Source organism: Ornithodoros turicata, chromosome 6 (genome assembly GCF_037126465.1).
Source record: "Ornithodoros turicata isolate Travis chromosome 6, ASM3712646v1, whole genome shotgun sequence".
NCBI lineage: Eukaryota > Metazoa > Arthropoda > Arachnida > Ixodida > Argasidae > Ornithodoros > Ornithodoros turicata.
Window position 1 is genome coordinate 44,702,996 of NC_088206.1, and position 27,846 is coordinate 44,730,841.

Here is a 27,846-nt window from a genome sequence, read left to right on the forward strand (position 1 = left end):
AAAAGTTCTGAAATGCACGCAACAGCTGTATATTCTTTGAGCTGCTTAATGACTAAAATGTTACCATTTTCTATGCACTTTATTACGAATTAAACCACGCACCTGTTGACGTCTTGCGCTCGTTTACAAAACCACGATTAGGTTTCCGTTTTTCATCCTCTTCTTTTGTGCGCCATGTAAACGATCTGTCGAAAATTAGCTTTGATTTTAATCGTGCGTCGCTCTTCTTAAGGACGCACAAATTGCGCAAAAGCGTGCGGCAACTGAGTGAGAAGTTAGACGTTGCAAATATGGCAGCAGTCGAGAAAGCCAGACAGTGACGGGAATCGAACCGACACCTCTTAATTGCCGGACAAGTTCGTCATCGATTACGCCCTGGCACGCGGCTTCCGGACGACTTGCCAGAGGGCCTCTTTCGTACAAACAATCACCCTCCCGACATTCTCTCCGACGTGTTTTTCTCAAACAGAGCACACATACATACAAAAACGAGGTAGGTGACATCTAGTGGACATGACGATCAACCAAACCGCAGCTGGCGCATAAACGAACAAGTACAAAGTTGGAAATATATGGCAGGTGTCGAAAAAGCAACAGACACACGAAGTTGTCTGGATTGCATGTCTTCGTACAGATAAATAGTCCGGGCGTGAATTACATTCGCCCTGTTACGGTTATTGAAGATAATTACAGCTGCCACCGAGAATGGTATGTCCCAGAATCTGGTTCTAATTCAACAAACACCGGTCTGACTTTTCTCGCAGGTGATCGTGATTCCCGAACAATATCTTTTTAATCCTATTTCTCTCGGAAAGAGCCCCATTTGTGTATCGCAAGGTATTGCTGCATGACTTCCCCCCTGTGGCGATTATATATTGGTTGATGTACCCTTTCTGTTGGTTTTTGAGAGGCATTCCTCCATTTGCAAGCACCCACTGAGAAGGAAAACGGTTCCATGCAATGGACGCCCGGTGGGTGGCTCTCTGCGATCTCCCGCCCCGTGACGTCATCATGCAGCGCTCTATAAAAGAGAAGCCAGCACGCCGCCAGACGGCCAAAGTGCTGAAACGTCGCTTCGTGCAGCGGACGGATACAACGTTGGGCGCGCCCATTCGTGTCGCCGCTGGGAAACAGCCTGCAGGTGAGATCCGGTGTTGTTACTGGAAATGCGGGTTGGCGTTCTTCCCTTTTAATGCGCCGCATGATCCTTGAGGCACATGTTAAGGGATCAATGTATCCAAGTGTCTCGGCATAAACTTTTCGCACCCGAAGGGCGGGCTTCGAAGTGTACCTACGGTTTCATTGTTGGATTGAAGTTTCGAATGCGAGTGTCAGGTGCCGCACGCTGTTTGTGAGCAATTGTGTTAGAAATCACTTCCGCCATCGTGAATACGTCAGAATTCGCACGTAAGTTGTCGAAACTGGCCACGGCAGACGCGTACTGAAAGATCACTTCCACGGAGATAGTTCAGATTTCACGAACAGATTAGAGACCTCGTGAATTCAGTAATTGCTACTTGCTGTCTTTTCGCAGTTTCTTTCTTTCTTCTTTTTTTTCTTTTTGATTCCGTGTTTCGCGTATCACTTCTGGGTTGTATAAAAACGGCCCAGTAATGCTGAGGTATAGTGTAACCGTGTCATTTAATAACTGCGATGACATGTTCAAAATGCTTATCTCTCGAGTAGCATTTCTTCAGCTGGAAGACATAATACAGAATGTTACCGTACACAATAAGCAAACACACGTTTGTCTGTGGTGTCTTTTTTATGTTTTGTTTACATTTCCGATGTGTTTGTTGTCCCTCTACCGTATGTGCGGGCTCAGAAAATAAGCGTATTGTCGTACAAACCTTCGTTGTGTGCCAAGCCAGGAAGTGTCAGTCAGACACCCACTCGGTATGTTCTCCTTGAGTGTCTTGGCAGGCGCAAATAACTTGCCGCGAGAGAAGCTGCTGGACGTGGAACTTGTCCTTGTAGAAGTTACGTGCTGTGTGTGCATAGCCCGAAAAAGTGGCTTTTTGTGTCACAGGAGGACATTCTATGCGAAATACGCGAAAGAGCGATGGAAGTCTACTTTAGAGCTCGGAAGCTCAGTTTCTAGTTAAAGTACGCCGTGTCTGTACTTGGGGGTCGTCATCAGTGCCGGATTTAGGGGAGGGCAGACGGGGCACTTTCCCCGGGGCCCCCACCACAAAGGGGCCCCCACCAGTAAAGGTCTTGTCCAAGGGAAATCTGTTTTGCATCCCTGAAACGGAAACTTGGTGAAAATCTGTCCTCCTTCCACGCATATCGACCCCGAATAACACATTGGATAGACATAGAATACACGAGGGAGTCCCCACAGCACAGTGCCCGGGGCCCCCACCACTGTTAATCCGGCACTGGTCGTCATGTACGAGTGTTTACATATTTTTCGTATTTGAGGCAATGCCCTGACCCGCTCACACTAGAGTCACCTCGTCCACCAGTCACACCTCGTCCACTAGTCCCCGTCAATAAGGAAAATTAGTCGTTTTAAACCTCTCTATTTCCCTACATGTGTGCAACTTGTCCACCTTATTGAGTGAACTTCACTCTAAAAGGATTGTGCTTTTTGTAGCCTCCTACATTCTAAAATACATAGGCCCATATTCGGACAAGCTTTAGCCTGTGTGTCTCCTGTGCATGGTCGTCTCTTTAAGAAATACTGAGATTATAAAGTGAAATACTAGGCGTAAACTATAATGGAGCATAGCATGCCCATAATACCACTGTAATTATGCCTCCTGTATGATATTGTTCCATAAATGCCAGTGTGTCGACTGGCTCATGTCACGACGTGGACAATATACTAAAGTTTACACAAGCACACGGACCTCCAGCATAACTATCCGAGCACGAATCTATGATCTCTCTGGCACGGCACACAGGACCAAATGTGAACAACAACATCAACATGCATGACGATCGGATGAGGTATTTCAGCGAAGGAATTACGATACCTACCTGAGGGCACAAGGGTTCCAGAGAACAAAGGAGATGAAACATACACGCACGCACACATGACGTAACACGCGGCAAGTGAGGTACCGCACGCTGACAGAGATCGTAACTGTCGGGATTAGCAATTCATCCAGTCGACCACACGTGGTGTAGTACGATGAATCCCCATAGATCACATTGCCGTGACACAAGAGCCGCACTCTTGCGAAGGTTATCACTGAGGCTAAAAGGAGCTCAAGCCGACAGGAGGGCGACAAAAACATGTAAAACGATCGCAGACATTCACGGTGCTGCATAAAGTTACTGCGAGGGCCTAAAATTGAACAGTGGCATGGTCAACAACTGCAAACGGGGCAACTGTCTGAAGTAAAAGCGCTGAACAACGGAGGACGAAACTGACGAAACACACCACACTGGAAGCGTAACTGTATTCATTCTTGTAGAAGCATTAGTGCGGAAGTGGGACTCGCAGACTTGTGTTGTGCTCGTTCGTCTGTTTGTGTGTTCCAGCCTCAAAATAGTTTCAATAATGACGAAGTTATGGGATTTCGGAGGCAGCGAAGGTGAAGCCCCATCAAACGATACTACTCCGAGAACACTAAACTCTATAATACCAATCTCGTTCGCATCAATCAAATTTATCAGCGACTTAGCTGCTGACAGCAGCAACAAAGTAGAGTTAATCACGAAAACCTACACCACAGGTGGTGTCTCGGGTCAACCATCCGCCACCGAAAGCACGTGACATTGCTATTTTGTGTACCGTTGTTTCGGACAACTTTTTCCCCTCGAACCGGGCACATAAAAGTAAGGAGGCGGCGGAAAGAAAAGAATTTCTTTTAAATCAAAGCGCCGTTATACGCAGGTGTATCATTAAAACTGTACATACCGGGAAGAAAGCCCAAATTTTACCTTGATGGTCGGAATGAGTCTAGATGCGTGACAGAGATGACACATGCGTTTCTTGAGGCCTGAGCCGCCGCCTCTCGACAGGGATGCTTGTCAAGAAACATTTCGTAAACAAGGCGCTTTCATTCAGTCAAGAGGAATGCACCTGTAACGACGGAAGTGCCACAGATATTTCCCGCGGCGAACCCAGCGAAAACCTTGCCCGGAATTATTTGTGTAACTTTTCGCCTCGACCAAATAATAATAATGCGTGGTTTTACCTCGCGAGACAACTATAATCATACGAAATAATCCGAGCTTTCAAATTAACTGAAGCGCGTACATGAAAGTGACGAAAACGTCTTGAGGCGAGGAATTACTCTCCGAATGAGGTAAGTGGCTGCGGCTGCAGTAGATGATTATCAGACAGGTGCGCTGATGTCTTATATCGATAAAGAGGAGGGAGGATTATGTTTATTGGTATGAAGGGGAGGGTTAGCCAGATTACGGTCGGGTTGCTATTTCTTTAAGAAAAACTAGAATAAAAAAAAACACGACGGTGAAATAATGCGCAAATGAACACACTAGAGGCGCCGTTGGTCACTGTTCACTTGCTGTTCACTGGCCACTCGCACAGAGAATGAGACTTGTGTCATTTAGATAGCTCGGAACCGCTGCTGTCACGCCGATATTTTGCGTAGGGCCCAGTAAGGTTTGTAGCGTAACGTCAGTACTACTACAAGCGACCAAGGCGAAGCCTGAGTGTGTCACGAGAGGTATTGGACCGCTCACAGTTGTTGAGGATGTTAGCTTCCGCGTTACATGTGTAGAGCAGATTGGAGTGTCGAGCTGGCACATTTTAAATAAAAACATGTCTGCACGATGTGGCACCACGGACGTCATTTTTAATTTGTGATGCTAGCACGCTCTGTACGCATTATGTTTCGGAAGTCCCTCCAAATAATGGGGACAGCAGCAAGGAGCATTAGTGGTAAGCTCTTCGTAAAATCACAATTGAATCGATAGCTATGGCCTTGTTGTGTTGCCTACACCCTTAAAAAAAGGGGTGTACTTCAACTCATTTTCCTTACCACATATATCACTCCCTTTTGGAGAGTACAATTACTCTAAAAAAGGAGTGATATATGTGACAAGGGAAAGGAGCTAAAGTACGTACACCCTTTTTTTTTAAGAGTGTAGGTGTGTCGCGGACATGGATGAGCTCTTGAGGTGTATACCATTAAAAGTATCAAAATCGAACGCGAAAACAAATACCGTGATTCACTTCATTCATTTCATTCGTTCTCTCCGTCATTTCATTTGGAGCCATGTTGAATCCTTTGCTTTCCGCAGCTACGGATTATGGGAGGTATTACGTGTACATAGGCAAGCAACGTCTAGCGACTTTGGGTCTTCTGGACTGCCGACCTTTTGATATCGTATATTTTTAGGTCGTCGGCCAGCACAGCAGTGACTGACTGTATTGCAAAAACAGGTGCGGTTCCTTGAAGAAACCCGCGCCTGATGGACATTTTGTGATTTTCCCTACTTAAGTGCATGCGGTCACTCCTCAACTGTTTTCTCCTGTTGATTCCCATCGCACGAACATTCATTCTCTCCTCTTGCTACCTTCCTCCTCATTTCTACTCCGTTTTCTTATTTTTCTTTATTCTCGTTGTCTTCGTTAATGTAGCGTATGTAGGTGTACTGGGGTAGTCGGACCAACCTATAACTTTCGGACAGGTTAACTCCTGCAGGTCAGCTCCGCCCATAATTATTAAGGCGCCGTGACTGGCCCAGGCGGGCTTCCGAGTCACAACATAGTACGCCCGCATGTTTTAAACTGTTGCTTGTTCACTGACCATATTACGAAAACACCTGTCGGATATGATGTATGATGATGATGATGATGATGATGACAGATAGAACAAAGCGCTCATTTGCATGATTTTAAAGGAAACACGCAAAAGATTCGCGCTAACAAAACATGACCATCAGCTTCCCCCGTCCGCCGCCTTCGCGAACGCCTCCTTGCCCCCCAGGGCCGTCTGCTATGCCCCACTCTCAAAGTATGGACTGCATTCTCCGCTGGCGAAGATACACAGCTATGCCTTCAGCTCCTGAGTTCCCCATTCTTTCCTTCGGTTGCACTCGTGCTGTCTAACATTTCTTCGCCGGATTGAAGGAACACCTCCTGATAGCATCAGGTCTGCGCCCCACGTCACACAGCGTCACACACGAAGGCCTGCTGTAGATGCTGCTATGATGTCAATGAAAGAGCGAACAAGAGAAAAGCTCGAAGCAGTTCGCAAAGCTCACGCAGGCCTCCGTGAGTTGAGCAGTGCGCAGGCCTTCTACTATCTAAGAGGTGTTGGTTGAAGTCGACGTTATCTTTAGAAGAGCGGTACGATATATTTTGTTTTTGCGCATGTCTATTCACGGGGATATTGATTCTGCCGACCTTCTTTCTGATGTCTGCTTCCATGTGACACGTAGACCTACGCGCGCTTCTTTACTGTTTTGCCCTTCTGTTCACCCGATTGAAAAAGAACACCAGAATTATTCTGGTGTTTCCTGATGTTCCTGGCGTTAACACTAGACTCTCTTGATGTTTGTAATGTGCACATCAAAAATGTCTGGCGCGACACCAGGGTGATTCTGGTGCTGTCGAGATCTCCTGATGTCAACACCAGTGTGGCCTACTACTACACCAGAATGATTCTGGTGCCTTCTAGAATGCTTGGTGTGCGCACTAGACAGACGTAGTGTTTTAATGTGACCGTTAGAGCGGTCTGGTGTGGTTCACAGACACCAGACCTACAGGCGCCAGAGTACGAGCACTACGCGTTGTTACCATGAAAACCGCTATTTACAATGATCATCAGTTCCTTAGCGCAACTTCTCCAAAGGAATGATAATTCGCATCACAGATAATTCCCTCGAGTCTCGAAATTGACACGCTTTGCGGCTTTCACTCGAGTTTGAAAACGAAACTTAACGCTCTCGTTGTCACATAAGACAGCGACAGCGCCATCGGCATTAGTGCCTGGTTTGAACTCAAGGAGCTGGCCGTTGTGGTTGAGGTAGCGTTCCGTCCTGGTTTTCAACATAAAAACTGCGCACGAATGTGAACAACTTTGAATATGCCTTTCTGAAGTTCTGCATTATATGTCGTAGTTTGCTTTCCAACCTGTGCACAAGTGGAAGTATGAGAAAATACAAGAGATGCGTTCGGTGCAGATGTGACGACTGGTCGTTGGTGTGACGTCTTTGAATGTGCGTTCGTCCGGCATCATGTGAACTGATTATTCATGGGATATGGACTACAAGAAGAGAGGACGGAAAATGACTGAAGAGTTGATCGAGTATGCTTTTCTAAATTATAACTGTGCCGCATGTGATGTATTCACACTTGCAGAAGAAATAATATTGCTCCTTTTTGTACTTTTATATTGTGGTGTGCATACGTCTCCTAAATGTGTATCATCAATGGTAGCAGTATAATATAGACAGTTTTGTTACACGTGCTTGTCTGTTCCTATTTCTGATTCTCAGTATACTATATGCAAACAATTCGTAGCCTGCTAACAGCTGGGACACCTTTGCAGTAGAAAGAAACCTTTGGTATCTTGTTGTATTGTTGACTGGTTTGATGAGTCGCTAACATTAATGAGTACATCCCAAGCAGCTTTAGTACCGGAACAACGAGCAGACCGTATTGGTTGAATGTTGCACATACATGTATGCATGGCAGGATCCCTTCGTGGTGTTTTATGATGCCCGACTATTGAACATTATGCTGTTTCACGCATTCGATCCCGTGAGGTACTTGGCTCCTCAGTGCCCTCATGAGGCTCGGAAAGCTGTGCATAGTTGTGAACGCTCAGAGAAAAACAAACAGAACAGCACTAACACCGTGTTCCTGCTGTGGTGCCGCGCTTGCACTGTCCTGCTTTCTCACTCTCTCTCTCACACACACACACGTCTAGAGCTATGCACAGCTTTTAGTGCATTGTGAGGTTCCTGACGGACCAAGTACATCACGGGATTGAACGCATGAAACATCATAATGTTCAACAGTGGAGCGTCACAGAACACCAGGGATCCTAGTGTGCAACACCAGAGCACACACATCAGAGGTCCTGGTGTGGAACATCAGAGAACAGACATCAGGAACACCAGGGAATTCTGATGCTAACTAAGAGAAGAAAACACCAGGAATGTCCCAAATCACAGCCACCAAAAACACCAGAATGATTCTAGTGCTTTTTTCAATAGCACTGCAAGGCGAGTCCCTTAAACTGTGTCTAACATAACTTTAATGCCGTCTTCCACGAGGGTACCCTGGATATTTTTCTGCCTTTTAGTGGTTTTAAGCGTGACTTGTGTGGACTGTTTTGAGGAACTGCCCGGGCTCCAGATTTTTATAACTCTCGTATTTTGTGTTGTGCTAGTTTAATGTTGTAGTCCAGTGCACCATCCAAAACGAATACTTTCCGTTGATGGCATTTTCAAATAAATAAATAAACATGACACAAGTGGTCTGCTTCGCCAAAGTAACACGAAAGAGCCACGACGGTGCCGACCACGTTACGGTGATTCAACACTTGAAAAGGTGATTTGGGGTCCCTACACTAGTTTTCAACTATGGTACAGCCTTGAGTCAAAAGTTAAGAAAAGTTTAGGGTGTCGGATTTCTCCATTGGGGCGACACCCTAGCAGCGAACAGGAGGGGAATCTCACACTGACGGATGGATACTATGGTCGGTCACCCGTTTCTTATCCGATCTTTCCCTGATAGGTAGAGGGGGCCGCTGCGATGAAGAAAAATACGCTAGTGTCGTGTCCCGTAAACTTTTGTCCCAAGCTCTACCTCTTCTTGTCAAATACAATTCTTTAAATGTCATCTCTGCATGCACGAATAATTCCGAATAAAAAAATAAGATTGTTAAAGAAGACGCGGGTGCAGCTTGTTGGCAAGTAGCGCAACTAATTAGCTCTGCTTGGCCAGAATGAGACTTTGTCAATGCTGTCATAGGAAAATTTATTAAGCACTCTATATAAACAATTGGATGTGTTTGGGCAATGCACGGTACACATGTGCACTATGGTCATAGTGAACACTATGATAGCGTTTACCTGCACAGTCTGTTTGCGTCTGACCTTTGTCTGGCTGACGTTTCCTTCTCCGTTTAATAAACCTTCATATCCCCTCCCCCCATCTGTCTGTCAGGACGGATAATAACTGAGGTGTCCGTTGTGCCAAATTCCCTCGCAATAACATACCGCGGACGATTGCATTTGATTTGCTGCGAAAGTAGGTCAGGCCTAGCGCTGACAAACCACCACCAACCACCAGTGTCGAACGATGCGCAAATAGTTGGGATATAACGACATTACCGCCGTGTTCTTTTTTGCGTACTACATAAGTACACCTGTCGCGCACATCGAATGCTTTAAAGAAAATGTACTTTCTTTAGCGTGCCTTCGCAGTTGCTGGTATGAAGTGTCAGGGATTATCTCCACATATGAAGGGAAGGGACAAGGGACGTATGAAGGGACAATGAAGCAGAGTCGTTCCGAAGGGGGGGAGAGTGGCAGCTGCCCCGGGCGCCTTCGTCAGAGGGGGCACCGGGCAGCAGGTCCCGGGAGCTATAGGTTCGGCAATAAAACGAGAGTCAATAGTTTTTGAGCTCGGAAGTGCAGATCAGATCTTCTTCCTCTTTTGGTTCGACTTCCACTTTTTTGGTTACCGATCTCCTGATGGAGGTCTGGAAGGTGGGGATGGGACGCTTCACAATTATTCTGACCCAGGAGAAAGCCCGTCTCAGGAATCGGCCCTGCAGTTAAGGGACGAAGCCCTGGATGTTCGTCCTTATGCAAGGGCTTCATTGTATTGCACTCTCAGGTGCGACCACCATTAAGGTACATATGAATCTTATGAGTCGTAATACGAAGTTATGCGAGGGATATCACGCATGTGTATGGAACTCGTCTATATTTACGTCCACACGCCGTTATCGTTTTGCCTGCAATTGCTACCAGATGTTCATGTGGAATCGTTTATATCCGCCCTGTCTGAGCTTTCGTTTCACTCTTCGGAAGAAATGCTCTCCAAATCATGTGCACGGAATGTAATCACCAAGATATCATGTGACTGTGAATAGCTTGATAGCTAAAGCTTCAGCTTTGCGATACAGAGGACTGTTCATTGGGGCAGGAAAAATTACTCACTCAGTTCAGAGTTGCAACAACAACAAAAAAGAAAAAAAGAAGCAGCGACATCAACGATCCAAATAAAATACTCGAAGCAGTTCACCCTGCTGTGACTCAAACTGGACATGAGAAAGGCACGTTTTATAGTAGTAAAACGTACGTAAGTTGAATCTATTTCAGGCACGCGCACCGTTAACGGTGCGCGTGCCTGAAATAGATTCAACAAATTCAGATTCAGCAAATATGCAAATTTGCATATTTGCTGACTGGGAAGACGTGTTCTCAACTATATTCGAACCTACTTTGTAGAGAAAGAAGCTTTTGTCTTTTCCAAGAAATTATTCTAAAATGTAAGAAACAGACTCTCATCAACTGATCCGTCGATCCGATAAGGGAAGCTTTCCCAGAGCGTCCTAGGTACAGCTTTTTGCCTCACATGGGCTCCCTTTAAACCGCTCTTTAATTTCACCACCTACGTGTTCAACGTGGACGTGGATAACCCGACCAACGTGTGCCTCGCTCCGAATTTTGCTGCCTTGCTTTGTCGGGCCCTTCATCTGACAGGGCAGATATGCATTGCAAATTGAGACCATAGAACGACTCAGCTGACGTTTCAGAGAGACACCACCGGAGCTTTATGAATCATTTGTAATTGAGGGCGGAGTTCCTCTTTCCGCATTGCATTTGCAAGCGCCGCTGTGGTACCTCCGTTCTTAATATTCATCTATGCTTAAGGGTGCTTCGACGATCACTGTATAGGACATCCTTTCGTCGAAAATATGGTCGTTGAGCGTGGCATCCAGAATCGTGTGTTGCTTTTCACCGACTCTTCGAGCATTCGATGGAGGTCATTTGTCGGCAGGGGCCAACATGCGCCCGGTTACATTGCATTGCAATCAAAGCAATGTAGAGATAAAAGCTATGCGATTAGGACTTTGGAATATCTGAGGCACAGCAGGTACCCTGCCACTATCATTTACGCAAAAGAAAAAAAAACACATTAGAAAATAATAACAAGGTCACGAGGTACCACGTCAGTTGTCGACATATCACACACATTCGGTAGTTCCAATTTCCTCAGAAAACTGCTCCGCGTTATCCATGCCACATGGTACACTAAGAATGTGAAACACTGTGCGCCAGTTTTTTCTTCAAATGACTTCACTATTGATGTGCGTCACGTATGGAACGAAGAATATCAGCGCAATAACGTATTTCGATATTATTATGGAATATGACACAAATCAGCATCCGAAGCCAGGCAGCTGTCTCAGGGACAAGAAATCACAACCACCAAAAGCCGTCGAATAACAATCGACAAATCGTACAATCGCCTTGTGCATTTAACTAACTTCTCCGTAGCCAATTCAGTTCACTTGAACGGTAAGCCCTCGGAGAGAGCCAATTTTGGCAGGGTTTTGTGACTGTTTTGATGGGAGGCTGCTTTCTCCTGTAGGTCGTTTCCTGTTTGTTTGTTTCCTCCTGTCTTTTTTTTTTCTTTTCTACTCCCCCCGCCCTGCATCATTTTCGCTATATTTTTCTTTTGTTTTATGTCATGTGTATACGTACACCCGTAGTGTCTTTAAGGGAGTACGTACCATAGAGTGGCTGGTCTACATGTATGTGGTGTGAGTTTTCTCCATTTTTCTTTTTCATAATCAATCAGTCAGCCAATGTGTGGGCTTAAAAAGCAGTTTCTCCATTGCCGATATTTTTGTCCCACTTTCGTAAGACTTTGGTGTGGTCGTCCGTTCACCGATGAACGACGAGAGCAGTACATAATACAGTTTGTATAATAATAACAGACTGTAGTATCTGTGAATACAGGAGCGAAATCATAAACGGCGACGCTTTTCCGTTGAAGCCATCGATACACACGAAGCAACTTAAATGGTACTCCTTGTCACGTAAGGAGCTTTAGTGCATCTAAAAGTATTCATGAATAGCAGTTCCGAAAACATGATAAGCCAATCACCTTTTTTGTTTGGAGCGAGTAACATCACATTGCTAATCTTGGATTTGATAACTTCCTTTATCTTATCGTTTGCGTAGAATTATTCCGATATACTAAAACTCGCTCGTAACAACAACAGTAGACGCACGTTAAATTCGTTTGTTCGAATTTCAGTGGATTGAAACAACTGAGACCAAAATGATTCTGCTTAGCTTGAAAACGTACGGATAACGAACGAAAAGTTGCGTTTAATAAAGAGAAACGTGCATTGCCACATTAGCTTCAACAAATGCCACATCTGTGAGCCCGTGCGAAGGGGTAGAAGAGTACGCCTTTCCTATACAAGCCTCGGAAAAATAGCCAGGCATATGAAAGTCTCATATTCCGGTCCATCTCCCCGCTTGATCACAATTCCTCCGCAACTGAACAGACAAGTAGAGAGCTGGTTGTCACTGCGAACACGACACGAGTTTTTCATTCGCCAATTATTGTTGGGAGCTCCGGCGGTGCCCTGCATCGGCTGATATTTCCAGTCGTGACTCTCCCGACCACTCCCTACTTGTGACGTAACCGGCAGGGACGTTTCGCCAATAAAAAGAGAGCAAGTACTCGAATGCTCGCCGTTCACTTATCACCCAAATCGGTGTCTCGAAGAGCCCCGACTGAGGACAAAACGGGGCGTCGCGTGCGTTTCGCCCATCTACGTGAGCGGTGTGGCTGATCGCTCCTGGCGCCGCTTCTATCAAGGCGCCGACACGCACCTTTAAATCAGTTTCTTCCTTGCTCCAACGGACCAGAATAAATAAAGAAGAGACCCTAAAAATGACCACGTGTACGAACGGTTCCTCCGTCAAACGTTGAGGCGGCCGCCGAGATGGTCGCTTCTCAAGTGTGGCTTGACGTATCTCGCTTCAATCTAACCGGGGGTCTTGTAGAACATGACGATTGACGCATGTGCAAGGATAGAACGAACAATTTAGTATAGCATAGCACTAAAAATAAATGAATAAATAAATAACATGGGCGTGTACGCTTTATAACAGATGAAGCAAGAATAACAAGAAATAAGCGTATAGAAAGATGAATGCGATTCTGGGGGATAGACTGACTGCGCAGTCTTAAAACAGAGCTTCACCACATAACACGCTGAAAGCAAATTATTGAGCAGAATGAGGCCGTTATGATTTGTGAAAAGCGCGGCACGTACGCTTTGTGTGATAATTACCGTAAGTGCATACATGTCACACAAAGACGTAACAACACGCACGTATCGTGCGTGCTTTCATACTAAAACAATTCTTTGAATAAGCAATTTGCGAGCAAGACGAATGATGTCACATTTATAAAAGAGTTGCGCTAGCAATCTGTGGCGCCCAACATCATGTGCTCAAGCATGCGGTGTGTACGACGGCAACTCGAAATCCGCCAGCTCCGACACTACCCTTCGAATGTTTTCCAGCTCTCCGTTAACCATCAATTACTTCTGCACATTCCTTGTATCGCAAGATGCGAAAAAATTAGGCAGTTACGCGGGGGAGAAGCATCCACCCACTTTAACCTTTAGCTAGGTTACGGTCGGACTAGACGCGGCCGTGACTATAGGCAAAACTGAAGCCTTCAAAGGAGGCAGAAGAAGAAGAAAAACGCGCTGCCTATAATTCAGGTATTCAGGTACTCACTTGCCATATCACTGGAATAGGTATTTTGGATATTTATTATACGCCAACCCATCAGCAGGGAAAACATCGCTGTTCCCACATAACGGTTCATTCGGCAAAGATCTCAGTGAACGCTGCGTATTGCGAAAAAAGGGGAAGAAACAAAGGAAACACAATAGGGTTAGCCAAGATAAACTACGTACGGGTTTGTAATGAAGACAAAATTAATTAGAGCGTTTGGGAGCGGAGCTATGCGCTGTAAGATGTATTCTGCCCTAATTTTTTATGTAAGTATTGGAACTTGGTCCACTTCTTTGCGGAAACATCGTGAAAAAAATATTTAAAAAATACGCTGCCCTCCTAGCATTTTCAATGGCCGCCTGCGAAGCCTCGTGTGTATGCGCACTTGCGTAGCTTGGTAGCAGCCTGAACTTTGTTTCGATATATAAATTTGCAGTTTTTAACAATTTCCAAGCATAATATGCAGAATTGTTGTTCCACTTTTAGTAAATATGTCTTCCAGTCGAGTTAATTGCAAAGTCACGAAGATTCCCATCAGCTCAAGAAAATGGTGGAATATTAGGTTTTAGCAATGCATAGGAACGAGCTAATTTACTGGAACAATAAATCTGGAAGCTGAAAATTTCTGGCAAAATGTGTAGCACTCAATACGTCATTGACGAGACTTTCGGCGTGGGCGGCGTTCTTTACGAAGTGGATGAAATACCGCACCGATGCGCCATTAAAACCCGAATCATCATCATCAACCCTATATTACCCTATTTTGCCCAGATTGTTTACTAGCTTTGTCTCACTAGAAACCGTATTTTTTGTCTGGAATAGCACTGTGGAACGTACAATAAAAGAGATGGAACGGCGTTATTATAACGTCCCAACACTGCTCTAGCTTCTGTTGCGCACGCATCTGCAATCTGATCTATGCTGCTCCGCTCGCAGTTGGTAGGGCTTCTCGCGGTGACTGTTAGCCTCCGTTTCGTAAGTTTCGTTGTTCGAGCGTCAGCTATAATTTGTGCGTTTGATCACATTGATGCACTGATTATGTTCCTTCCTGTTACCTTGTATATGGCGGTATTAGCGAAAGCTTCCATTACTACAGAATATCCGTATGATATATGCGTCCGCCATGTATCCCTACGCGTTACAGCCAAGTCGGACCTTCCCTCGTGTAGCGTTGATTGGACAAAGAAATGCAGGAAGGGGCAGTTCTCGCAATATATTGCGGGATGGTGGTGGTGCTCTCTCAGCACTACCACCACCACCAGTCGCAATATATTTCCTTTGACAATTGGATGCGCCGGAGGTGACGTACCCTTAACGTTTTGCACCGATTCGGACGGAGGAAAGAGGAACCTCCAAATTGGCACCTTGATTCACGTTTTAATTACAAACGGCGCAACGTGTGAATCGCGTTCCTTTTGGATTATTGTCATGATGAAGGAATCTTTCATATCGCGTACAGAATACTTTGCACTTTAGTGCCCCTTCATTCCGTGCACGCAGGTAGCAAACGAAAAAATGTAAAAAGACCGTCCGCTAAGCAAGTACAACCCTAATGGTCAAGGTAACAATGTCGCAGAACACGGTGTTACACATCATGTAAGATATAGTGCCAAACAAAAGAAACGGCGCTTCGAAGATGGAAAGCGAAAGCTAATGAAAGTTTCTGTTTCACACGCGCATGAGATACGATTTCCGCAATTGATAATTACGAAACGGGTAAGATCTTTTCGGTTGTGACGTTTCATAAAATAATAATGTGTCCAATTTACAGACTGCACGCTAGTGCGGAGCCGACTTCTAATCCTCATTTACCCTGGTGAACATAACACTTTCACTGAGGAAGAGTGACATATGAGTTAAGGCGGCCACACACTATACCGGGTGTTTCAGTTAAATCCCCGGGCTAAATAATTCACGAACCGGTGCACCAATCGAATAACTTTCTTTTTTACAAGTATCTGTCCAATACCGCCTACAAGATGCGCACCGCGTGAATGAGCGGGAGGCGCTCATTATTTAAATAAAAATTCAAATGAGTTTCGTGACAAAAGCTAACTTCTAAAGCAGGACGCCGTCGGCATTAAAATGGGTACTACCCATTTTGGGACCTTCAGGGGACACCTTTTAGAGAAAAATCTGCAACCGAAGCGGGTCATTTGTTGCAGTAATTAATTGGTTTCGGTTTACGTATTTTTTTCGCGGCTGGTCGCGGCGAAGCGCAAAAGGACGCTCTTTCACTCCCATGGCCACCAATGAATTACGTCCTTACACCAATGAATTACGTCCTTTCGTAACTGAAACACCCGGTATAGTTGAACATGTCCGTCTACGAAATACAGGCACTAATAATAGCACGTCACGTGTGAGCCAGAGTTCTCGTAAGTTTGTTCTTTGTTTTGCAATGGGTATTTCAAACTTGCAAACGCCACCTTTTATACTATTTCTCATGCGACGTGTAACAACGTCTCTGCGACGACGTTGTTACTTTCCATATTACGGCTGCATCTGCTATGCGTGCAATTTTCTCGTTGTTTTATTTGCTTCCCGTAGGTATACACGGTTAAAACTTGAGATTGTATTGTGCCGTTGGTAACACGGGAGGACTCCCAAAGCACATACCTTTCCACCTCACGCCCGGACGCATTCTCTTCGCTCTAGGATATTTCTTATACCCGTTCAACACGGGCACGAAAAATGACATGAAGTGGAATCTCAATGCGTTAAGATTTAATATCATACGTGCGGTGTCACACGGACAGTTTAAATGGAATTTGCCTTGTCATTTCCAATACTTAATGATTTCGCCACAACTCGTTCGCATATGAAATATCCCATATCAATGGCATATCGTTCGCCATTGTATGCGCAGAGTAAGAATTTTAGTTTACATAAAACAGCTTTCTACTGTACAAGAAAAGGTGGTTTCACAAATTTGAGCTGATACAAGTATGTTTTGACGAAAGAAATCTCGACGGGTGTTAGAAATTTTCATCGACAAAAGCAAAGCGACAACTACGTGCCACCGTATTGCTTGTTTTAGACTCGGCACCAGCTGGCAAATACGTTAATTTACCACGTTATTCAGACATAGTAGAACTGCTCCTCGTGAAAAGCAACGTAATATTATTATATTTCAGAATATTAATTGCGTGCATTTACAACCTGCTTAACTAGGTTCCGTTTTTCAAATTAGCTCACATATCACTAAACTAAAAGTAACTCATATTTCACTTGACGAGTTATGAAGTATCGGGCCGCATGGGCGAATTCGACACGACCCGCATCGACGTCATGGCGCTTAATGTCATTAGGAAAGGACATGTGGCGGGAGCTTCGTAAATAATGTCGGCCGATATCGAATTACCATTGGACGATAACACCATTTCTCGTCAACGTGTGACATGGGTATTAAATGTCTATGATCTCTATGAACTTTGCTCTATAGCGCAATACCACGACGGCAGATGACAGCGTCCTTCATGAACGGCATTCGCAGAGCTGCAGAAAGTGCGTGGAATGTTGTTATTGAGATCCGAATTTAAGTTTCGCCTGTATATGTAACACCGACACTAATACTGACGGCAACCAGCGGAGAGGCGTATATGAGTATAACATTGTGCGAGTCGGTCGTTGAAGCGGAGAAAAGTGCAGGGGACTAGGAAATGTCCAAAGCGTTCGCGAAGTCGTTTCGCATAGGGATACCAAAGCCAGCCGTCCATGACGTTCCCCATTCGTCCAGCCGGTTCAAAAGCCAAATGAAATGGCCGTCCCCTCAAGGTTCTCGGGTATTCAGCCCGAGTACACCCGGTACCGTTGTTAGTAATTCTGCTACACGATTTCGAATGACATCCAGACATCTGGGTCGTGTCGGGATTCTACGCGTAGCTGCGTTATATTCGCGAGACATTTAACGCGTCAAAATGCAAATGGTGGACCTTGCTTCAAATGCGAAACACTGTAAATCTGTGTTATAAACGGCACGGCCCGGTTCTGCGGGTCACAAAGGATTACTTTTGAAGGAAGCCCTTAGATATTTGTATTATATATGGACGCTGAAATTAAGTCTCATTAAAGGAGCAGGGACGTGACAGTTACCATGACCTGAAAACCAGGGGCGGACTGGTCATAAACCTCCAGGTAGGTCACCCGGTACGGTGCACTTCCCCTTGAGAGTTCTTGTGAGTTGCACCCCCCCCCCCCCCTCTCGTGCGACGGGTCCTGAGATTATTTGTCCCAGTCCGCCTCTGCTCGGAATACCCTATGTCATTCGTGAAACTGTCCATGACGCCATGCAAAACAACTTTGCTGTGTGATGTACTGTTGTTGTGCAATCAACTTTACAGACGCATTCGGAGGAAGTAACTCTGGACGGTCGGCCCTATCTCCTCGTGCGACGTCCGCAACTCCTCACCATGCTTTCTTTCTTTCTACTCAGCTCCCGTGCTTCTATTCCCTTCCGTTGCGCCGGTCCACGTCACAGTCACATGATCGATCCCATCGGGGGGATTGAACACGTCACGAAGTATCCGTCTCCTTTCCTTGTGCTTAGAGTGTGCAGGATAGTGAGCAAAAAGGTCCGCAGAACATATGTCTCGCGCTCGCGTTGTCCGTCACCTACGCTCATCGTTCTTATTTGCAGGAGCTCATTTTATTTGTTGCAGAACACGCCGCAAAAAGAAAGGACACTTCACTACTCCTTTAAGAAGTACGAGTGACGCTTTTCAACGGAATTGGGCGTAGTGTGCGATATTCAGCGACATTAACCACTTTGTCTACCAGTTATCTACCATTTCCAGCAGTTTCCTCGAGGTTGATCTGAAGACTGTAATGACATTTGGGTAGGAAGCTATATACGGTTGACAGTGCGCTCATCTCCATCAGTCCTCTCCAACTCACTAAAAATCGATAAGAAGGGAAAAATCAATAATAAGGGAAAAAGAATAGACAAATAATGCGAGCCTTATAGATTTAAAGGCACACTAAACTGGTGGTCGTACTTTGTCTAAAAAGCACAGAGTGAAAGCAGGGGTTGCACTCTACCTAAATATGTGGAAGACTTTGTGTAGCTCAAGCGCTTTAACTATTTAAAAAGCAGATCAAAGAGAAAAATCAGTGCAACTCTCCCCTTCGTCTAATGCGTCAGCAAACGTCACTCGGCTACAGCAAACGGGGCAGACTCATCCCCGAATGACGTTTTGCGTCGTCAACCAATCCTGGACTCCCACGAGGTCCAGCCGCGGGGGAGAACCTGCCGAACTTGTTTGCTGACGCATTGTTGCGGCTCCGTGGCTGTGGAGGAGTCTCAAGAATAAGTGTGGCTTATAAAGTAATCTCATTTCTGTTCGTGAAGGCAACCGGAAAAGACGTACAAATAATACGTCGTGGAAGGACATTCCTCGTGAATGTAGTCTAGTGGCTCTGAAAAAAAAAAGCTTATTCAAAAATGCAGCAACATAAGTGGTGGCCCGCACGAAACGTCAAAGTGACGTCGCTCCTATTGTTGTGAGAACTTGGAGGGCGGAGCAAGTTCGAGAAATAATGCGCAACGCGTTTTGTAATTACTGCGCTACTATGTCGTTGTCGACCTTCATAATTTAAGAATTGTAATAATCATAATGAGAATAATTGTAAAATATGTTTCACAGTTAAATGAACTATTCCTACTGATACATCATTGCTCTTATATCCGTTTAGTGCCCCTTTAATGCCAAGTATTGCCCGTAAATGTCTGCAAATTACGTTTTTGTTCACATTTAAATGACTTCACCGAGTCCGTTCGCGCTTCCGGTCATGTTAAAGGTCGATAGAAAATGTGAGAGAGAGATGATGCTAATGAGATGCGCCTGGTACATATTTTCAAAAGCAGCAATGACGCAATTTCAAGATAGCCAAGAGCCTTCAGCGCACTCGGATGTTACAAGAGGATCCAAAGGAACAAGGGGGGGGGGGGGCAATCACTGCAGCGCATCTTGCATTCCCCCAACAATGAAGGTGTTCCAGGGAGTTGCAGTCCTGTGGTATTTTACTGTTAACCAGAACTTTTCGTAGTGCCGTAGGTCAGTATGTACAAAAAAAAAAGTTGCTTTATAGCTCCTCTTATTGATTTCTGATCAAGCTTCTTCTCACGGTTAACAAGAATCCCGCAACAAGAAAGTAGTTATTGCTTGTTTGAACGAGGTGCCTCTTATGGAAGTGCAATGTGGTGATACGATACAAATTGGTTTATGACTGATGTAATTAACGGTAATTAGGTCATGAGTTTAATTAGCAGCAACGTTCTGCACTAGGACGTAAGTGTCGATGGGTCCAATCAAACTGGTTCAAGCTTCGAGGATGGAGCGTCGTTGCAGTTGAACATTGCTGAGCAGTTGGCAGTCGCATAATCTGATTGCAGCCCTATACTCGTACGACTCTTTGAGACGTCTGAACGTGCGCTAAATAACTATAAGACCACTTTTGCGACATATGCATGAGACGGAATCAAGTGATACAGGGAGAAGAAACTCTTGGCAACGTTCTCAGTCGCGCTAGATCACCATCTGAGAAAAAATCAGATTTAAACAGAGTTTGAGAGACCCTTTAGAAAGAGGGTGTGGCACTTTCCATTCGACAGTAAGAACGTAAAACTCGACCGGAAGCGGGGCTTTGTAGTTGGATAAAGATTAATAAGGTACTGTAGGGGACACGGCTGTCTAAAATCAGCACTCCGTGGTTTATCCCATCTCAAATGTCCAGGTGTTGCAAGACTATTTCTGCACATGGTCAACCTTCAAATACAATATTGGCACAGCACTTTCAAGCGCAACTGATGTAATATGGGCCGCGGAACTACTGACAGGAGACAGATCAATACATTTCTTTGGGCTTGTTGGTACTTGGTCCAACACACCCTTTAAAAGCGCTAAAATCACTTCTGGACGAGACAATAGTCGACACAACACTACGAGAAGACAACAACAGACGACACAACACAACTTTGAGAGTGAGCGCTCTACGTTATGTTGTGTCGTCAGATGTCTCGTTTTTAAGTTATTTTTGCGTTTTTAAAAGAATGTGTTTGTCCATTACACCCTCCCGGCACCGTAGGACTTCCGTCCTCACTATGAGGCCACTCATTATTCCATTTCCCACATTAGCATCAGCAATGGGGTTCTCTACTTATGTTGTTCGGGGGAACCCGTGATCGACTTCAAGAAGCCTCTACACTGTGTATGAGTGGGAGAGGCGAACTTGATGTCGTACAAGCGGAAAATTATTTATTCAGTTTAACTGATTATTTAATCGGTTCACATAATTTATTGCTCGTTGTATTTTATTTATTGCTCGTAAAATTGCTCGTTGTTGCGTCGCAAAACGTCGCTAGAGGCTTGACGGATTAATTCAGTTGTTTCACGGTACTTTTCTGCAGATAACGCATTATCGGTTGTCACTGACGCTTGTAAATCCCAAGTCCACTTAGGCAAGAGAGTAGCTCCAAGGTTTCCCCGAGGTACCTCCGACTTTCTAGGTGCTTCTAAGGCTTCCGAAACATAAGAGAAGAGCAAAAGTGTGGTGCGGAAAAATTGTCCGGTTGAATTGCGGGTTGAACAATCCAATGAATAAGACGACAGCTGTTATATCTACACTCTTAAAAATGAGGTAATGGTGGTGACGATGAACCGGCTTGCCGCATAGCACGCTCCTAGCCAATCGTCACCTCGAATGATATCGTTTTCTGACCTGATTTGTTGAAAACGGGAGGTGTACGCCTTTTTTGTGACAATTATGAATAGCATAGGTGTCACAAAAAAGGCGTACGCCTCCCGTTTTAACAAATCAGGGCAATAACTATATCCGATTCGAGGTGATGATTGGCTAGGAGCGTGCTATGCGGTGAAGTTAATTTTTAAGAGTGTATTCTTTACAATGAGCGTCGGCCGTGGTAAACTGGCCTTGCGATCTCGATGTGAATCCCAATTTGAACGGCCAAATTTCGAGCACACTCTGTACGAGCACCAAGGCTACCCAGAGCGAGCCTTAGTAGGAAGTTTTACTCGCAGGTGCTAAACACTATCCTGTTCGCAGAACCTCGCGACAAGATGTGCGGAACCCAGGTTCAGAAACAGAGTATCGCTCCTGGCGATGAAACTCCCCGATCATTTGTTATTTAGGCAAAAATACAAAATACCCGGCATGGAAGGGACAGGTATTATTCGTGAACGCAATCTCTAGAATTCAAAATAATGGTTGCGCTGTACAAAATATTGTATTCGCAAGATCACAATGTGCAGCGAACTCTCTGACACAACACTCTATGTCGAGTTCGGACATGTTCTCCATCTATTATCTGTCAGTAGGTAGTTTATTCGATTCAAATTTACGCGGTTGCGATCGTAATTTGAATCGTGCGCTAATCACTTACAAAATAGTCGTAATTCATTTTTAAATTTGTGTCCGTGACCATGAGAGCTTTTACCCGAGTGTGTCAGTTGTTGTAATATTCTCCGCAAAGCAGAAGACTCAATTCCTGTTATGTGATGACCAACTTTTGCTTTTACAAGTTGTTATTGAGATACTCTAGCGTTGAATAGACGGTAGGTACAAACCTCGGAGCCAATGGAAAAGAGCAAACAGAAATTCCATCGTGAAGTACTCTTAGGGCAGCCAAAGCCTGCGACGGCTTGTATATATATATATATATAGTTAAGTATACATCAGTGTCTTCATTCCATACTGCGCACTATCTCCGTTTGCTTAGTTTCAGTTATGCTTGTCGAGAATTGTACTAGTCTACTCAAGTACAACCTGTGCGGTTACAACGAGTTCCTTTGTTAGGCCAGCCTTCATTTTAGTTGGTTCGTTTGCACAGGAGGAAAGACGCGATGAGGCCCCGATAGAGGAGAATGCAAACAACGTTCAAAGATAAAGAAAGACATTGGCGCTATTGGCAAAATGAAGGACGACGCATTGATCACGTTGGTTACGCGGCAACGCAAACATACCGTGTCGAGACGAGTGTTTGCATTCCCACGACCCCGCCGATGTATCCATCCGATAGTTTCATTGCGTATGTGCTTTCAGGTGGTGGCATGGACAGTGTGGCGTCCTTTCTCAACTCCTGTTCGACGAAGCAGGGCGCCGACTACAACCTCCGACCTCGTCGACTGCATGCTGGCACCAACGCGGGTCGGGTGGAGCGAAGAAAACCGGCAGCCAGGTCGGCGCCACTCTCAAAGTACCGCAGAAAGACAGCCAACGCAAGGGAGCGGTGTAGGATGCAAGAGATCAACCGGGCCTTCGAGCAACTGCGCGCCGCTGTGCCCACGCTGCCCGGCGCTGAGCTGGACGAAACGGGGAAAATGACGAAGATAACCACCTTGCGGCTAGCAGTCAACTACATTGCAGCTCTCACTGAAGTCTTACGACAGGGAGATGACATCGAAGCGCTGGAATCAAGCTTTGATTTCGGCTCCATGCCCCCAGACTTGGTTGGGATGATACTCGAATCTGACGGTGAAAGTCTCCAATTGAGTGATGAACCTCTTCGGTGAAACTGAATCGTGAATCGCGATAACCGGTGACAGTTTTTATTTTTATTTTGTGTGATTGTGTAGAATGAATGAGGACGGCCGACATTGTAGAGATATATCTCATGTACTGACAACATTCCCAGCAAGGTGAGCGCCTTGAAAGAAACGAAGAAAAAGCCAACTTTGCTCTAGTCGGCAGCTCAACTTTATATTTATATACATATGTGCCATGTTGCGTGCCATCTCATTGCCATTTCGCGCTGGTCACGAACTTGGTGAGACACACAGGCAGCAATAAAATATTTCATACCCGAGTTTTCTTCCAGTCAGGACTTCTTTCCTCTGATATATACTTTGTTGTACAGGAACAATAACAACAAACACATCAGGCGGCGATACGTGATGACGTGTGATTACCGAGCGATCTGCCTGCCAGTGTGACGGATCATCATGGGCCAACTTCACAACAAACTGTGCCCGCATTTGCCTTAAAGCTTCCGATAGAAACCCAAGGAAAACACGCACACATGGCACAGGTGGTGCTGAGATTCGAAATCGGGTCACCTCCCGTCGGCGCGGGAGGCGACCATATAGTCACTAACTTGTGAAGCGACGATGAATGAGGTAATTTGCCAATTAATTTGTCACTCGCTGGCCCAGGTTATGCTGGTCAATATGTCGTATGAATTGATGAGGTGATGGGTGAGTACTGCAGAGAACACATCGTATTCAAAACTCAAAGGTTCCTAAATAAACCGTAATATAGGTCGACTCCTACTTACTAATTGTAAAATCAAGTAAGCTTTCGAAAAAAAAAAAGGCGGTGGCAAACTTATATCGATAATAAATTGATCGAGCAGTTGGCGAAAAGGAGAATGTTCAAAGCAACATTTTTTTTATTTTTTTTTTTGTTTTTTACATTCAAACTCAAACTCAACGCAACGCTGCACAAATAATACTGGAGGAAGAGAACGGGGAACGGGAGATTGTTTCGAGATTGGTGATCGTCCACCAATCACCGGCACAATCCGGTCGACATGTTCCGGTGCATCCTTGGAAACATAAATCGACCTATATTTCGGTTAATACCTTAGTTACCTGCCGCATTCTGTACTTCTTATCCCATTGGTCCTTGTCGCGGTTTTGCTCATAGCATGGAAACCTAACAACCGGTAGCACCCCGATTCGTCCAAATGTTTATTTCGTCAAAGTATTCACAACGTCCAAGTACTCAGCACGTCCGAAAAAAATTGGACATAGTGGGCATTGGACGAACTGAACCAAAGGGGGGAAAACTTGACCAACCCGTCCAAATAACCGTACCGTCCAAACGCTTGTTTCGTCCGAAAAGGGAGGGGGATCTCCGAATGCGAGTGAACAATTGCTTCGTTTACGATTGAAGGTAGGATTTAAACATTCACACCGAAAGATGCCATGCCATACACCAAATAAAACGAAAAACAAATGCTCAGCCTGCTCTGTTTATTTATTTTTCTTTCTTTCTTTTTTTTCCATTCCAACAACTGACTTATTAGTTGAAGATAAGAAGGCAGAAAAAATAGGCGATGTCAAGTTGCCGGTGATATTAGTGATATAGTTGTTCCTACCGTTTAATATCACTCTTTTATTAGTTGAAGGTAAGATTTAAACATTCCCACTGAAAGATATCATACACCGAGTAAAACGAGAAACAAATGCTAAGCCTGCTCCTTTTAGTTTTTTTTTTTTTTCTTTGAACTTAGTTAGCATGGTCCAGCAAGTGGGACATGCGCTGCAGGTATGCCTTGATGACATGAGCAAACTGCTCTGTTACGTATGTGAAGGGTGTTTCGTTTCCCAGCATCATTTCCCCTGAGCTGTATTTTCCGTACGCCCATGAGAAGGAAGAGCGAGCCTCTTGTATCGTCTCCTGCTTGGCGAAGCCCCGTTCAACAGCAGCCGAATGCGTACCTGCAAATGGCGGTAAGAAGCATGAATACAAAGAGAGCAAGTGAGGAAGTATATATGCTATATTCTATTAATTATCATGATGATGTTCCCTGATTATGCGAATTTGTTGCTTACCTGGTTGTGCTTACATTGTGTATGGTTGACTCAAATTCGACGAGGAACTTCGAAAACGTCATGTGGGGTTGGCTGTTGAATTTCATGCGCAGCGAATTATGCCACCCTTCGGCGTGATTGTTTGTGCGGAGATCGTCCTCATCAGCAAACTAATTACAGAGATGAACGTTGGTAAGCCACTGCCGCTCGAAGTAGTCTACGTAAAGGCAAAGGACCGCAAGTTTCCTTTCAGATCGCTAGATGTTTCCAAGAAAGATCACTGACATTGAGAAACGCGGTACTCAGCGAGAAAACAGTTATAGAAAACAACACATCGTTAACTGGACGGTCACTGTAGGTCAGCGGTCCTGTGAACGGGTTTGTGTTTCCTGTGATTCCCCGTTTGATCGATAATCCGTTTGCTTTCATGAATACAGTCACCTGCCATTCACCCAGTGTCAAAATGGCCTGTGCTTTCATGAATGCAGCCAGGCAGTCGCCTGCCGAAAGGAGCAGAGCCTTTGGGAATTCCCCCATTTGGACGAAATGGGCTATTGGACGGTACGGGTATTGGACGCGCTGGGCAAGTTTCTCCTCGCCTGTTCATTTCGTCCAGGTGTTCAGTACGTCAGATTTTATTCGGACGAATTAAATATTTGGACGTTGTGAGTACTTGGACGAAATAAAAACAGCTGCTCCCCACCCCTTAAAGATTAAAGCGTATCATTCCCGGACTTCTTTGTTTAATAATTCTTTTTTGTAAGGAGAATAAACCAAAGGCATAGCCTCCCACGTGACCTTATCTATTCCTGCCCTTACGCTTCTTTTGCTGCTAATTTATCTGATTATCTGAGTGCATAAAGATTAAGAAACGTGCTTGTGTATGTATTACCCGTATTGTTTATGTATTCTTGTTCGAAACGATTATCTCCTCTACACAACATCACTCACGTGGTGCAGTAGAGTCACGATAATAAATAATAAATAAATAACTACTAGTTCACACCACTTTTGTGCACCTATGCATAATATATTGTGCCTCTTGGGAAGGAAACAAATATATACGTAATTCCTTGACAGAAAAAGGATCCTCCCACGGAAAGTGAATGTTTTCCTTCGTGCTGGGTGAACACGACTCACGCGTCATCCATTGACAGATTAATGTATTATTTCGATACTATATAAGTATATAACGACGAATTAGGTCAACAGTCAACCATTTGTTCCTCCAAGATGTATGGGTTAAAATAAGAAGCTGCACAGTTCATTACGATGCAACGTCCAACATCCCTATAGACAACAGTACTCTTTGAAAGTGATAGACTAGTACAGCGTTGTCCTGCCGGCAAGAAATCAATCGGTCCGTCCATGGGCGTCTCCAAGGTTGTCGGCCTCAACGGGCGTCGCCGAAAAAACCACTCTGTCCCCTACAGCGCCCTCCGACGGACAGGAGGGCATCACACACGCCGCTCCATATGGGCTCCGAAATAATTAAAGCTGCTCCTCCGATATTCGTACACACCCTGCCGTATAGAACTCCTATAAAAACGTCCGAAAGCGTGGCCGGTTGTAAATACAAGGTGCAGCTGTGGACGTACTCAAATTTAATTGTGGAATTCTCCATTTGGTATTTACCACAATTCAGCGATATCTGTTCAGCTTGGGTCTTCTTCCTCTAATCTGGGATATTTAAGTTTTACGTTCTCGCTAATTAATCTGGTTCAGCGTTAATTAAAGGTAATTGAATTCGATCTGAGCAGCCTACAAAATAGCTCGCCTGAAGCGTGAGGATATACAGGGTGCCCCAGAAAACGTGTCATTGAATTATAATAAAAAAACTACGACACCTAGAATCATGCGGTCAACAGCATTTGTTCTTATTAGGTTTTTGCCACCACCTTGTGAATTTCACATACTCCAAGTTCAATTATGTAAATATTTGCGAACTGAACTCGGAAATTTGCCAAGTAAAGGTCCCTTTTTTACCCCACCAATATGAAGAGCGTGCAGAATTCACTCAGATTGATGATAATTCACAGTGATATTCACGAGCTATGCCATCGGAAAAAATAGCCGAATATCATGCTTTTCGGAGCACCGGTCGATAGCGCGCGATGACTTTTTGAGCGCAATCGCTCTCAGTGCGACGAAAGGAGGTTCCGAAGCCAGCCCGCAGAGTGATAGTAGAAAAAGTAACAGTTCCTAAAATTGGGAGAGGGAAAGCATTATCCCAGCGAAAGTCGGAAGTGATAAGCCGTGCCTGTTTTATCTCTTTCTGCGATGTCGGGGAGGACTGGGTTTCTAACCTCCTTTCGTCGGACTGACAAAGATTGCGCTGAAAAATTCATCGTGCGCTATTCTGTGCGACCTCCGTAGAGTATGATCTTCGGCTATTTTTTCCAATGGGATAGCTCCTGAATATCCCTGTCAATTATCATTAATTGGACTAAATTAGACAAGCTCTTCACATTGGTGGGGTAAAAAAGTGACCTTTACTAGGAAAATTACCGACTTAAGCTCGCAAAAATTTACATAATTAAACTTACGTTACACGACATTCACATGAGGAGGTGGC

The 27,846-nt window shown here is 44.9% G+C and overlaps 1 protein-coding gene across 1 annotated transcript; it reads left to right on the forward strand.

The window, feature by feature from the left end:
- The first annotated feature begins 945 nt into the window (after positions 1-945).
- LOC135397950 (helix-loop-helix protein delilah-like) lies at positions 946-23,542 on the forward strand. Its single transcript, XM_064629432.1, has 2 exons — positions 946-1,141; positions 22,780-23,542. The coding sequence occupies exons 1-2, from the start codon at positions 961-963 to the stop codon at positions 23,247-23,249; spliced, it is 651 nt and encodes a 216-aa protein (XP_064485502.1). The 5' UTR covers positions 946-960; the 3' UTR covers positions 23,250-23,542.
- The last annotated feature ends 4,304 nt before the right edge of the window (positions 23,543-27,846 follow it).